We start from the raw sequence: 13364 nt of genomic DNA, 5'->3' as shown, positions 1-13364 counted from the left end.
GAGGGCGGGGGAGGAGGAGGAGGAGGAGAGTGGGGGGGCGGGGAGACTTCGGCTCTCAGCCAATCGGGCTGACGTTGGCGGCGGCTCCCGCCAATGGATGCCGAGCGGCCATGACGCGGAGGGAGAGCGCTCGCGACGGCAAGGAACGGCTTCCTGTTCCCTCAGGAGGAAGAAGGTTGGCGGCCTCAGGGGAGTTTGTTGTGGCGGGGAGCGAGCGGGGCCGGGAGCGGGAAGAGCAGCGCCGGCGGAGCAGGGAAGGAAGGGTCCGGTCTCGCTCTGCCCTGCTCGGTGCGCGAAGCGGAGGATGAATTGGCTCTTCCCGCTCTCCAAAGCCGGCAGCGGTGGCGGGGCCGCCGCCTCCTCCTCGTCGCCCTCGTCGGCCGGTGGAACCGCGCTGCCGCCGACTCTCACCAGCCTCCAGCAGCAGAAGCAGCGGCAGATCGAGTCCCTGCGGAGCGCCCACGCCGCGTGAGTGGCGCGCTGCCACGGGGGGGTGGGGGGGTCAAGAGAGAGAAGGCGGGGGGGGGGACAAATTGGCCAGTTTATTCCCCAGCCCCTTTCTCAGAACTGGAGTTACAAACTTCGGCTGCGGGTAAAGAGCCGGATGTTTATCCGGCTGACAGTGTTTACAGGGAATGCCTGTCGGATAAGGATCTAGACCGCAACGCGCTTAGCAATTATTATTGCACTGCATCGATAGAGGAGCTTATTCCAGCTTCTCCATACAGTTGAGAAACCAGGTGGTTTTGTTGTTGTTGAAACGCGAGCGAAGGAGCGTGACTTGAAGTGTTTAGTCCGAAGGTGGTGGGTGACTGACGGCTCCGCAAGTCCGTGAAGCTAAATCCGGAGGAGAGAGCCAAAGTTGTGAAAAGACAGGCAAAGGTGCGATAGTGGGTGCGGCGCTGATGGAGGGGAAGCGAATACTCGCCGCAGTCCTGAATATAAAAATAAATGGCTTAGTCATTACAGTGGTACCTCGGGTTAAGTACTTAATTCGTTCCGGAGGTCCGTTCTTAACCTGAAACTGTTCTTAACCTGAACTACCACTTTAGCTAATGGGGCCTCCCGCTGCTGCCGCGTGGCCGGAGCACAATTTCTGTTCTCATCCTGAACCAAAGTTCTTAACCCAAGGTACTATTTCTGGGTTAGCGGAGTCTGTAACCTGAAGCGTATGTAACCCGAGGTACCACTGTATTGCACATGCAACCCAGAGAGAGAAACATACGTAGTGGTGTCTGTGGCAACCAAATTTGCTGGCAGGCTGTGTTGGGAATGAGGTCAAGAGAGGAGATCCTGGCCCACCAATCCTAATTAACTATTGTAAAAGGTAAAGGGACCACTGACCATTAGGTCCAGTCGTGGCCGACTCTGGGGTTGCAGCGCTCATCTTGCTTTATTGGCTGAGGGAGCCAGCATACAGCTTCCGGGTCATGTGGCCAGCATGACTAAACCCCTTCTGGCAAACCAGAGCAGCACACAGAAACGCCGTTTAGCTTCCCGCCAGAGCGGTACCTATTTATCTACTTGCACTTTGACATGCTTTCGAACTGCTAGGTTGGCAGGAGCAGGGACCAAGCAACGGGAGCTCACCCCATCGCGGGGATTCAAACCGCCGACCTTCTGATCAGCAAGCCCTAGGCTCTGTGATTTAACCTGCAGCGCCACCCTCGTCCCTTTAATTAACTATTGTACAGGGGTATAAAGTGCTCCAGATAGCTTTCTGCTACCAAACAAAAAGGGCTGGAGGCACCAGACTGCCTTCAAAGCCCATTCCACATAGGAGCTCAAGTTTCTTTCAGTTTTGGTTGCAAGTCAGCATGACAAAAAGTAGCAGGAATTGGAACATGGGGCATATCCAGTGATAGTTAAGCACTTTTAAAACCATTTTCCTGCATTGCCTGGGTTTGGACTAGATGTTCCTTGGGTCCCTTCCAGCTCTAAGGTTCTATGAATTACCCTAAGAGAGATTTTAGCTTAACTCTCCCATTAAAATCATTTGAACTTCAAAATGTTTAACTTGCCGGTATCATTAAAAGCTTGACTGTTTTCATTGTTCCGGTGACCCTTGGTAAATACCTACATTTCTTTTAACAGTATAGCTGAAATACAAAAAGATGTGGAGTATCGATTGCCATTTACTGTAAACAACCTGACAATAAATATTAACATGTAAGTGTGATCTGCTTATATGTCACTTTAAATGTTTAAGCTGTGCTTCACAATTTAGGAAAACAATCCTCTACTAAAAATTGGTCAGATTTGCACACCTTGGGGCTGAGATGAGCGAAAACACAATTGGCCTGTTTTATTTAGCAACCCAGGACCTGAAAGCACTTTTTGGTCATAGTTCATTTTAATTCATTTGGTTAGCTTTGCAGAACTGTAGTAAAAGGTAAAGGAACCCTTGACCATTAGGTCCGGTCGTGGCCGACTCTGGGGTTGTGGCGCTCATCTCGCTTTATTGGCTGAGGGAGCCAGCGTACAGCTTCCGGGTCATGTGGCCAGCATGACTAAGCTGCTTCTGGCAAACCAGAGTAGCGCACGGAAACACCGTTTACCTTCCTGCCGGAGCAGTACCTATTTATCTACTTGGACTTTGATGTGCTTTCGAACTGCTAGGTTGGCAGGAGCAGGGACCGAGCAACAGGAGCTCACCCCATCGTGGGGATTTAAACCGCCGACCTTCTGATCGGCAAGTCCTAGGCTCTGTGGTTTAACCCACAGCGCCACCCACGTCCCTTTTCAGAACTGTAGTAGTTAAGTGCAAAGTGAAGGTTTACACTCTGCTCCTCTTGCGTGTGAGGATAAAAGAGTGTGTGCAAGCCTGAAGCTCACCACAGCTCATGCATATTCACCTTAGAGAACAAGACAGTTGGCCAAGTGTACCTGTACCATTCATTCTCCTTGCACACAGGGGAGCAATGAGCTTGGGGCTGACTTGAGTGTATACAGTGACCTTTTTGATAGTTTGCTGATTTGTGGACAGAGGATGAAGACATTTGACTAGCTTGCTTTGGCCTATGGACTGTGGGTTTTTTGTATTTGTAAATAGTTGAAATTAACATTTGTTATAATTTAAGTATAATTTAAATGATAAACGTTGCTATTGTCCGTAGAGTAGTAATTGTAAGGAAGGAAACTGCCTTCATTGCCAATGCAAACCATATGCTTTGAAGAGTATTCAAATAGAGATTTAAAAAAACAACAACCCAGATATCTTATTTACATGAAAGTGATGGTAATATATTTTGGTGTTCACAGATTGCTTCCTCCTCAGTTTCCTCAAGAAAAACCAGTCATCAGTGTTTTCCCTCCAATACGGCATCATTTAATGGACAAACAAGGAGTGTATGTGGCCTGCCCATTAATAAGCAATGTATGTACAATTGTATCATTTTCCTTGAAAATTTAAGGGGTGGTCATATAATAAACTGTACATGTCTTTTCCAGGATACATAGGTGGCAGCAATTACCGTATTTTTCACTCTATAAGACGCACCAGACCACAAGACACACCTAGTATTTGGAGGAGGAAAACAAGGGGAAAAATATTCTGAATCTCAGAAGCCAGAACAGCAAGAGGGATCGCTGTGCAGTGAAAGCAGCAATCCCTCTTGCTGTTCTGGCTTCTGTGATAGCTGCACAGCCTGCATTCGCTCCATAAGACGCACACACACATTTCCCCTTACTTTTTAGGAGGGGGAAAGTGAGTCTTATAGAGCAAAAAATACAGTATATTCTATTGCCAAAAAAAAAAATTCAAAGAAATGCACTTATTGAAATATTAACATATGTCCTCTATGTAGAAAAAGAAATATTTTTTTACGATTAGATTTTTAACTAGAAGCAATGGCATTTTAGATGTTTTTCCAGAGTTTATTTCAGGTTTTTTTAAAAAACAAAACAAATCCTGTATATGTATTCTGCAGAGCTCATGATCCCTTATTTCAGTACCTAGCCCCTCAGTTTGTATTTAATCATGGAAACAATTCAGCTCCTGTGCAGATTGAGGCCTCTGTATTGACAGCCGCTGGGGCCAAATAATGCGTAACAGTGGCACCTGTGTCAACCTCCTGGTATCAGTGTAAAATGAGTTGACTTGTATATCATGCTTTAATTCTGCAAATTAAATACAGCTTTTTAATCTCTTAACAGTTCACAATGCACTCAGACCTTGGAAAAATAGTTCAAAGTGTACTTGATGAATTTTGGAAGAATCCTCCAGTTTTAGCTCCCAGCTCAACATCATTTCCATAGTAAGTGTAAACAGAGAAAATAAGGGTGATAATTGCAAACAAGCTGGATACATAATTTAGTAGTGTTCTTAAAGCTTCCCTTACACTTGAGTTGATAAGCTATGGACCCAATTTGGATATCACAGCCAAACAATCCTCTATCCACTGTGCACATTTTGTTACTGTTCGTCCCTCACCGGTTCATAGTAAGTGTAATTTGCAGTAATATCCAAACTGGACAAACTGCCAGAAACATGTTTTGCCTCCAGGCTAGAATTGGAAACCACAGTTTGACTACTTGGGGTGTCACAGCAAACTATAACTATTTTTATTTAAGATAAAACGGTTAGTTCTGGATCTGTCTCAACTTAGAAATAGGCATAGGAATGCTTGTGAAGGATACAGATCAATTATAGCATGAGTAGCTATCCTGTGACACAGGTGCAACACATGGCAACAAAGGGCAGGAGTGAGAGTAGGATGGTTTATTGCCGTAGCTACAGTATAGAGCATGGCTTATCTGTGACCTCCCAGATGCTGTTTGACTTTTCTCCCATAAGCTCAAGCTAGTATGGCCATTGTTCAGGGATGGTGGAAGTTGTACTCCAACAACATCTGGGGGACCATAGGTTAGCCACTCTGGTAAAGAGCCAGGCCTACCCCATGCCATATCTACCACCTCCAGAACTTTCTGACTCAGCAGAGTCGACGTTCAAATAACTGTGACGGAGTGCACTAGAGTGATGCTGTCTCATACTTGCCTTGTGGCTTGTGCCAAGAAGATTGACTAACTTTGAATTAATGTTCCATAACAATAACAATCTCTATAAAGAATTTGGTTAATGTTTTACATTAAATAACTGTCACCACTTTCACATACCCAGAGGGGCTTCAGGCTTGCGTTTCTCTGTTTTGAAATCTATTTTGCAAATCTGTTTTGAAATGAGGGGGCTTTGAAAGGTAATATGGCTGGGGGGGGCATGTCTGCTTTTCTACAGTAGGGCGGGGAGCTAAAAAAAATCCCACTGGGTAGGCACAAAGCAGTTGAGCATGCCTAAAGTAATTGATCCTAAGTCTTGATGTGCCAACAGCTAACTGCTTGGGCCAAAATGTATTGACAGCTGGGCCACTTGATTTCCTAGAAGGTGTTACACTGGCATTGTTGGTAGACACCTTGGTACAGATGAACAGGTTATTAGAGTGAATCATTGTGAGGTATTTGACAAGATACTATCCTTATACTTCGGCAATCCTTTTCTCAAGAAACTGTTGCTGATGGTAAATTGTTTCCCTCCTTTTTTCCATAGCCTTTACAACAAACCAGCTGGAATTCCTCCCTATGCTCAGAACTTTCCGTTTCTTTCTCCATACCTACCACAAGAAACAAATAGGTCTATAACATCTGTGCCACTTGCAGAATCACTTTCTTCTGGCTATGCTGCAGACAGACCTGCGGCTCCTTCCTTTGGCATGATATCAGATCTGCCATTACCTGTTCCAACAGCAGAAACCATATCACAGGTGTGTATGTCTGGTGACAGCTATAATTCAAACTTTTTATGCGCCTGCTAATCCCAACCACAGATCATATAAAAGGATTTGGGGCGTTTGGGCAGAAATATAACTTAAAGTGCTTTATGATGTTGATAGATTGCTTGATCTAGTCACTCTATATAGATTTCATTGAAAAAAATTCAGGGACAGAAAAGGCTGCCATATGTCCAGATTGACTCCATGCATAAAATAGCCCCCAACTCCAATTGTATTGCCCACGTAAACCAGAAAACAATATAGTGCTCCACCTATATGGCATAATTAGAAACTAAGAGCAAAAGAAGCATTATGTCCTCATGCTAGAGGTTTCTCAAACTGTTACTCCATATAACTCAAAGCACGTGTATTTCACACCTCCCAAGTGTGAGCCCCAGAGTCACCAGCCAGTTAAGATTATATCCTATACATTGAGAAGGCCCACTAAAATTAATGAGCGTAACATTAAGAGGCATAAGTAACATTAATTTTAATGGCTGTGCTCTGAGTAGAGCTTAGTCGGATACAACCCAGTATCTCATTCCTCACTCCAGTGTTGCTGTCTTAAAACAGTTTAAATATTCACTATGTCCATGTACAATCCAAAGAACTATGAGTGGGAGTCATGTAAGGAGTCAGAATTGCTGTTTCATAGTCGATTGGGGGTCAGGACAGAACAGCCAGAGGGAGGATTGCTATGTTGGAAGAATGCAATGGAGTTCTTCCCAATGATCTGAAAAACAATATTTTTATCAATTGAGCATATGCTCAGTCTGGTTATCCTTCGACCTACATATTGGAAAAAGAATGTTTTTTTTAAAATATAAAACACATCTTCCTACATCTTACTTCTAACTTGTGTGGTATAAGTTCATAGAGTGCTCCCGAGTACAAAATCTGTGTCATAGAGGCTTAGATAGATTTTTGTTGTTGCTTCATTATTAGAGTTTATGTCCAATGGATTATTCTATACTGGTGAATTGGATTGAGTCTTCTTTTCATATTATAGTCATGCAGGAAATAATTTTCTGTTGCTTCACAAATCTGTTACTCATGATCTATTTTCAGGGAGGAAATACCATTCATTGTCTTACCTTCTTGATAAACTTTTCAGGGGAGCCCTAATGGATTCAGTTACAAAATGCCTGATGTACCTGATGCATTTCCAGAACTATTGGAACTTAGGTAAAAATATTTGTATCATTAAAAATGTATTATTTTTCATGTGCAAACCAGCTCCACTCATAGCTAGATCTGCACCTAAAAAACTGCCTTTGGAGAAACTGAAAGCAGTTCTTTCATGTTCTTAGAAAGCTTGAAATTCTTAGAAAACCTCAAGCGAATGTTTCCAATTGTGAAACAGTGGCTATAATCAGATTACTGGTCATTGTACAGTGATTTCCCCAGAACACAGGATATTGCAACAAGTGGGTTGAAGACGTTTCTGCAGCCTGAAAAGAGTAGGAGCGCTCTGTCGCCAATCTCAGTGGAGCCAAAATGCTTCTTAATAGCACAAGCAGTTAGCTTAAGGTCATGTTCTCTCAGAAGTGTTCCTATTCTGGAGGAAAACAAAATATTCCAGTCATCTTCATCTGGGTGTTTCAGCTGAAAAAATTGCAGCATCAGGTTCATAAAATGAAATTGCATGCAACGTATGTTCAGTAAGGTGAGGAATGAGAGGTTTAGGACACTTAGAACCTAAGAGGTACTTGAGGCTTAGATTCCACTTCTTGGATAAAAATGTTTAGGTGATCTTAAACGTGGGTGTGTTTCTTCTGAAATGCAGCATCTCACAGCTGACAGACATGAATGAGCAAGAAGATGTCCTGCTGGAACAATTTGTTAATTTGCCCCAATTGAAGCAAGTCATTAACGACAAGGATGATTTAGTGAAAAGTATTGAAGAGCTGGCAAGTAAGACTTCAGAATACTTGTAATTTAAAGAGTAACGTGAGAGTAAACGGTAACCTTCTAATATTGAACAGTGGGTTTACTTTGCAGAAAAAAACCTCTTATTGGAACCAAGTTTGGAGACGAAAAGACAAGCAGTGTTGGATAAAGTAAGTGAAGGGGGAGGGGAATTATTTCTGGAGCTTGGAAAGAAAATATTTGAGTTTGATTCTCAAGACATTCTTTTCTTGTAGTATGAACAGCTTACTCAGCTGAAGGCTACATTTGAAAAGAAGATGCAACGGCAGCATGAACTGGGCGAGGTAAGCTCTGTCCCTCTTGCATATCAAAAGGGAATGCTTTTTCCCAGTGCATAGTTAACTTACGGATTTCACTATCAACAAGATGCAGTGATAGCTTCTAGCTTAGGTCTGTTCCAGGCCTCTTTCACATTTATATCCGAAGGTGGAGCTCAAAGAACCGTAAGTGGGTATTGCCCCATTTTATCTTCACAGGAACCCTATAAAGTAGTTAAAGATTGGAAGGTTGCGTCTGATCCCGTGATCTGCCATGCACTACAATGAGGAGGGAGAGTCGTGAGACTGTACTATTTCAGTTTAGGTAAATGTTCCCCTAAGGCTGCAGTCCAGACCTCCAATCTGCCGGATAGGGCAGGGGACTGGACCAGACACATTGCATGGGACAGAGGTGTCCCTATTCCCAGTCCAGCAGAAAATCTCAAAATGGTGTGCCTGGGCTGGCTCAGAATCCACTAGAGCCTCTGCTGCCTAGACTGCCGTAATGTGGAGCTGGGGTTTGCTTGCTCTGGCCTTGTACCCTGCCTGCAAAAGCAGCAGAGCTATAAATGCAGCAGTGGCTATGTCACATCCGTCTTGCCCTGCTTCTATCTAGCCTGGTTTAGGATTGCTCTGTAAGACCCACCAATTAACGGGGGGGAAACTGTTACAGCAGACTCTGCTATAATTTAGGTAGGAGTTGTGGTCCAGCAACATCTTGAGAACCACAGGTCTCCTACAGTGTTCAAAACTCTGATTGTTTTAGGCGCATTTTGCAACCGGGAATTTCATTACCGTGAGCTGTTTCCAAACTCTGGGTGCAGTACTATGCCTTAGATTTCAGATTAAAATGGCAGAGTAGAAGGAAAGGAGGATCTTTTTTTGCCTCCCCATTTCCAGCTGCTCTCTGAAAACTGGAGAAGAGACCCTCTTAAAAATATTAGGGGGGTGGGCTGGGGAAGGACTAGACTATGTGAAAAATGAACGTATTTTAGCTGCAGTTTATTCACTTTCAGCTTTATTTTCTTGTTATAAAAAAGCACACGTAGGCATTCCATTGTTGGCTTAAGGTGCCATTTAGCTCCTAGAGTTCATATCTGTTTCTAACAATGGTCTCCTCCCTCTGACCAGCTTACATTTCTTTCTGGGAACCATAATGGCTGCATGTCGTTTTCAATCTGTATAAACAAAAAAGCGAATAGTTCTGTTTTTCCTTAAAATTTCTAAATTAGAACTAAGTATAGCCATACTACAGATTTTCTTTTATTAGATTTATATGTCTTCAGACCCTTCACAAAACCTCCCCCCGCCAAGAGTGGCTTTGCAATATTAAAGCAGAATACAGTCAGAACAATCAATTTACCAACAATACATCACCACTTATTTCATTTTGCAATCGGAATCTTTTTGTCACCCAGCATTTTCCAATTTTGCTTAGAGTTGTAGTGCAAGCGCTCTGCAGGCAAGACTGAAAGTAGCAGCTCACGAAGCTGAGGAAGAGTCTGACACTATTGCAGAAGACTTTTTGGAAGGGAAAACGGAAATAGATGACTTTCTTAGTAGCTTCATGGAGAAGAGAACAGTATGTGAAATTCTCTTACATTTTGAATCAAATTATGTTTTGCATAACCTAAATCTTAAAAAATAGAATGAAAATGTCCAGCAGAGAAGCTGTTATGGGGTAGAAAATGATTCTCTTCAGCCGTTTTGAAAAACAGGCTTTTGGTTCTTTTTTGAAGTGTATAGTAGAATCTTGGGTAGGGAGATTATCCTCAAGCCTTCCTGCATTTCACCACAAGCTCTTGTCCAAGTATCTCCCCAATTTATGGCATAATCTTTGTGACATCCTCAGTACTTTAATGCTCGCTGTGGTGTACTATGCAAGGCTGTGCTTAGATTTGCTAAATATCCTTAAATAAATTGTTAATTGTTTTAAATATTGGAATGCAAAAAGGACAGCTAATTTCTAAAGCCCACTAGTACAAAAGAGATCACTGTACGAAGAAATCCAATACTCGGAAGTAATCCTCCTTGACTCCAGAGAGACTTAATGGACTTAATCCAAGGTAAATGGGTTTAGGATGGCAGCCTAAATTACATATAATTCACACCATGAAACAGCAAATGAAAATATATATATCAAGTACCACTAGCACAAAAATTTCTGCCTGTGCTGTTAGTGCAACAGGACTTCCTCTCCCTCTCTTCTCCTGCTCCCCAAATCTGTTCTGATATTCCCCCAATACTCCAGAGGAAATGGGGGGGCATGCATGGGGGGAGAAGAAGTAGAGGAAGTCTGTTTGCACAGGCACAAATTCTTGGGCTAATGGGGTGTGATTCCACCAAAATTAAGCATCTTTAGTTTGTCGATTTGTGGGAAAGGAACTAAATTCTCCCACCAAAGTCAATGAGATTTAAAAGTTCTGTAGAAATTGCTTACATTGGCCAATAATGGCAAATATTACTTGGTGGTTAGAGGCTTCTATGGTTGAAGAATGTACAGCTTTTATTTTTGTTCCATATCAATCAGGGAAATTGTAAGTCATGTGCAGCTAATAAAAGTAGTGTCCCAAAATATGTCCCCTACTTGAAGCCAAAAGCCAGCTTGTGGAATGTGGTTTGTTTTCCTGTTGATTTTCACAGTAAAATGAAAAAATTCAATGTGACTGGTTAGCAAATAATGTTCCAAGATAAAAAAATCTGAGTTGATTCATGTCATGTGGTCCATAAACCTTAAAAAAGCATGCTATATAGAGCATGTGGCTATAGATGAAAGCTCACTTGTGTTTCTCTTTTAGATTTGCCACTGTAGAAGAGCCAAAGAAGAAAAGCTTCAACAGGCAATAGCAATGCGCATTCAATTTCATGCTCCTTTATAGGTATGTTCACACAATATTCAGACTTGAGTTGCCCTGTATGCCGCATCTAACAGTCAAAGCTGGTTCACAAAGCCATTGGCAGCTTGGATCTAAATAAGGGCCAGCAGAAAGTGATTTTCCCACCCCTTCTTTCCTCAGCAGCACCCTGAGTTTCCAGAAATGCCTCTCTCGAACATCAGGAGACCCTCTTGAATGGGGTGGCTGATGTGCTGGGCCAAGGGGGGGGAGGAGATTTCCCCCAAAACCAGGCAGGGGAAACACCCTAGAGTGACAACTAGGAGATTGGCAGGTTGGGGCATTGACCAGGGGCTAGAGGTTGCTAGACGCTCACTTTTCTTTTCTTTTTAAATGTTATTTATACTTTTCAGATTTCACTGATGTTACAAATCATTGACATTTCAAAACTTGACTTCCTTCCCCCCTCTTTCTGCGGTTCCTTAAATTTATTTTTAATATCCTCTGCGTATCCTAATTAACTTAATTTGCTCATTTATTCATCTAAATATATACTCTTATGAAACTGCAGGTTATTACAATAATCCTGCCAATGTTTTTATCTCTTTACAATTTATCTGTTAAATATCTAATAAACCATTTCCATTCTTTTGTAAAAAGTTTGTTATCTTGATTTCTTGGTTCTTCCGGTAAGTTTAGCCATTTCTGCATATTCCATAGGTTATTGTATCCATTCTTCCTTTGCTGGGACTTCTGCTTCTTTCCATTTTGGGGCGAATAACATTCTTGCTGCTGTAGTCGCATACATGGACATGTTTCTATACAGTTTAGGTAGCTCTGTCCCTGTAATTCCCAAGAGAAGCTCACTTTTCTACCATTCTCAGTTTTCTGGGTCTTAAGCTTGTCTTGAATTAAGCTAATGAAATGTTCAAATCCCGGGAAATCCCAGTATAGCTTAATGGAGTTTTGCATTACATGGCTGTTTGATTCCAGCTTTTCTTTTCCTTTTTTATGACATAATGCAAGCAAATCAGGAGGCGATAGGAAGCTTTCTACCCTAGATTAATTAGAAGCCTGCCTTTGCGAAGCTATGTTTGTGTACAGTGAGAAATCTGACTGACTGTAGTTATGTTTGTGTTCACAGGTTTTCCAGCTAAATAGAATTTCTGAGGCGAGTGAATGAATCCAGCAAAGCACATTTTCATATAGTTGTTATTTTGCAAATAAGCATTTCATCACCGTTGTTGCGTTTATAGAAGAGACTGTATACAGAACTGGGATGATGATGATGATTTTGGTAAAAATTAGGAAGTCTTTCTATTCTCATTTCATCCGAGAAATCCTCCTATTGCAGTGTTTGCACTAAATATTTCTTGTCATTATTATTGATAATCCTTATCATATTTAAGTTCCTACTTCTCTCTCCACCTACTTTATAGATTAAATATTTAAACATGTAATTTTGACTAGATTTTTAAATTTTATACAACATAATTCATAACTTTTGTATTAAACATTTGCTGTTTTGGGGTGGGGCAGGGGGTGTAGAAATGTTGGTTACTTAAAAGTAAGTTGCAAAGTTTGTGAGGCAAAACTCGTATGTTGTCCTCTTTAAAAAAAGATTTCTGTTTCTTGAAATCCAGTTTTCAACCATTTTTATGTTGAAAGCAGCACACTACATTGCTATTGAAATTAAGTGGTGGTGGCAGGTAAAAGCCTAGGAGACTTGAAAATGGCCTTGCACCCTATTGAGGAGATGTACACAGTTAGCTGCTTGTGGGATCAGGTCTTCATTCTAGAAGAAGAGACATTTCCGAGCTTCTAGCACCACATGAGAAGGGCAAGAGTATGGGTAGATCTTTCAGCTGCTCTATTTTTGCCCTTGGATGTGTGGAAATCGCTGAAGGGATTTTATCCTGCATATATAATACAAACACATACCAAGGTTTGAAGGGAAGGTTGGGTAGACCAGAGCTGTGGCCTACCTGAGTGAGGAATCAATTCAAGCAGGAAGTAGAATCATCTGAAAGAATAGAGCCCAAGCTTTTTTTGGAGCTAAAAGTGATTCACCAAAACCAAAGAATTTTGTTGTCATATATAAACATGTTAGATTATTTGTTTACCTCATGGTGCTGTAGCTCTTGCAAGGAACTCAAACTACTTCACCGACCTTACATTCTTTAACCCTATTTTTTCACCTACACAATTATAAAAAAAATGGTAATTTAACAGATAATTCCCGGTGTATATATCTCTTGTTCTCCCCCCTCGCCTGTGTCACTCAACTTTGTTAAAAGAAGTTAAACTTCCTTTTCTTGGGTGGCTGCAAGGGCTTTTTCAAAAAGTTTCTGGTACTCATATTTGCATCTATAAACCAGCACTTCAGATCTCACAAGTGAAAAACAGCTGTAGAGTTCAGCGTTACAATACCTTAACGGGCTCTTCTTGGCATCATTGAGTCTTGAACTGAAAATAAAACAAGCTTGGTGGAAAAACATACTATTGCTACATTTGTCATTTAGACGACATTACCAACTTGCTTGCTTGCTTGCCCTCTGAAGCTTGGTTCCTCTTCCCTA

The 13364-nt window shown here is 41.9% G+C and overlaps 1 protein-coding gene across 2 annotated transcripts; it reads left to right on the top strand.

Moving 5' to 3' along the window:
• Positions 1-82: 82 nt before the first annotated feature.
• On the top strand, positions 83-13282 carry VPS37A (VPS37A subunit of ESCRT-I). Of its 2 annotated transcripts, XM_081875869.1 has the most exons (12): positions 83-468; positions 2095-2169; positions 3262-3376; positions 4156-4256; positions 5543-5756; positions 6880-6950; positions 7552-7679; positions 7767-7825; positions 7910-7978; positions 9390-9533; positions 10750-10830; positions 11930-13282. In XM_081875869.1, exons 1-11 carry the CDS (start codon positions 98-100, stop codon positions 10828-10830), a joined length of 1428 nt encoding a protein of 475 aa, XP_081731995.1. In that variant the 5' UTR covers positions 83-97; the 3' UTR covers positions 11930-13282. The 2 variants fall into 2 exon arrangements, 1 of the variants encoding a protein (XP_081731995.1); XR_014160044.1 differs by lacking the exons at positions 10750-10830; positions 11930-13282 and having other exon boundaries at positions 7751-7825; positions 9390-9450.
• Positions 13283-13364: the final 82 nt, after the last annotated feature.

Source organism: Podarcis erhardii (assembly GCF_964252035.2).
Source record: "Podarcis erhardii genome assembly, chromosome: 9".
Taxonomy (NCBI): domain Eukaryota; kingdom Metazoa; phylum Chordata; class Lepidosauria; order Squamata; family Lacertidae; genus Podarcis; species Podarcis erhardii.
The sequence above is the reverse complement of the archived record's forward strand: the minus strand, read 5'-3'. Positions and strand labels throughout refer to the sequence as shown.

What these genes read in the sequence shown, in the direction of transcription:
- VPS37A (XM_081875869.1), top strand. Translation starts at nt 98, where the DNA reads ATGCCGAGCGGCCATGACGCGGAGGGAGAGCGCTCGCGACGGCAAGGA. An exon ending in AGCTCAACATCATTTCCATA is followed by an intron (nt 4,257 to 5,542) that starts GTAAGTGTAAAC and finishes TTTTTTCCATAG; the next exon opens with CCTTTACAACAAACCAGCTG. An exon ending in GACAAGCAGTGTTGGATAAA is followed by an intron (nt 7,826 to 7,909) that starts GTAAGTGAAGGG and finishes CTTTTCTTGTAG; the next exon opens with TATGAACAGCTTACTCAGCT.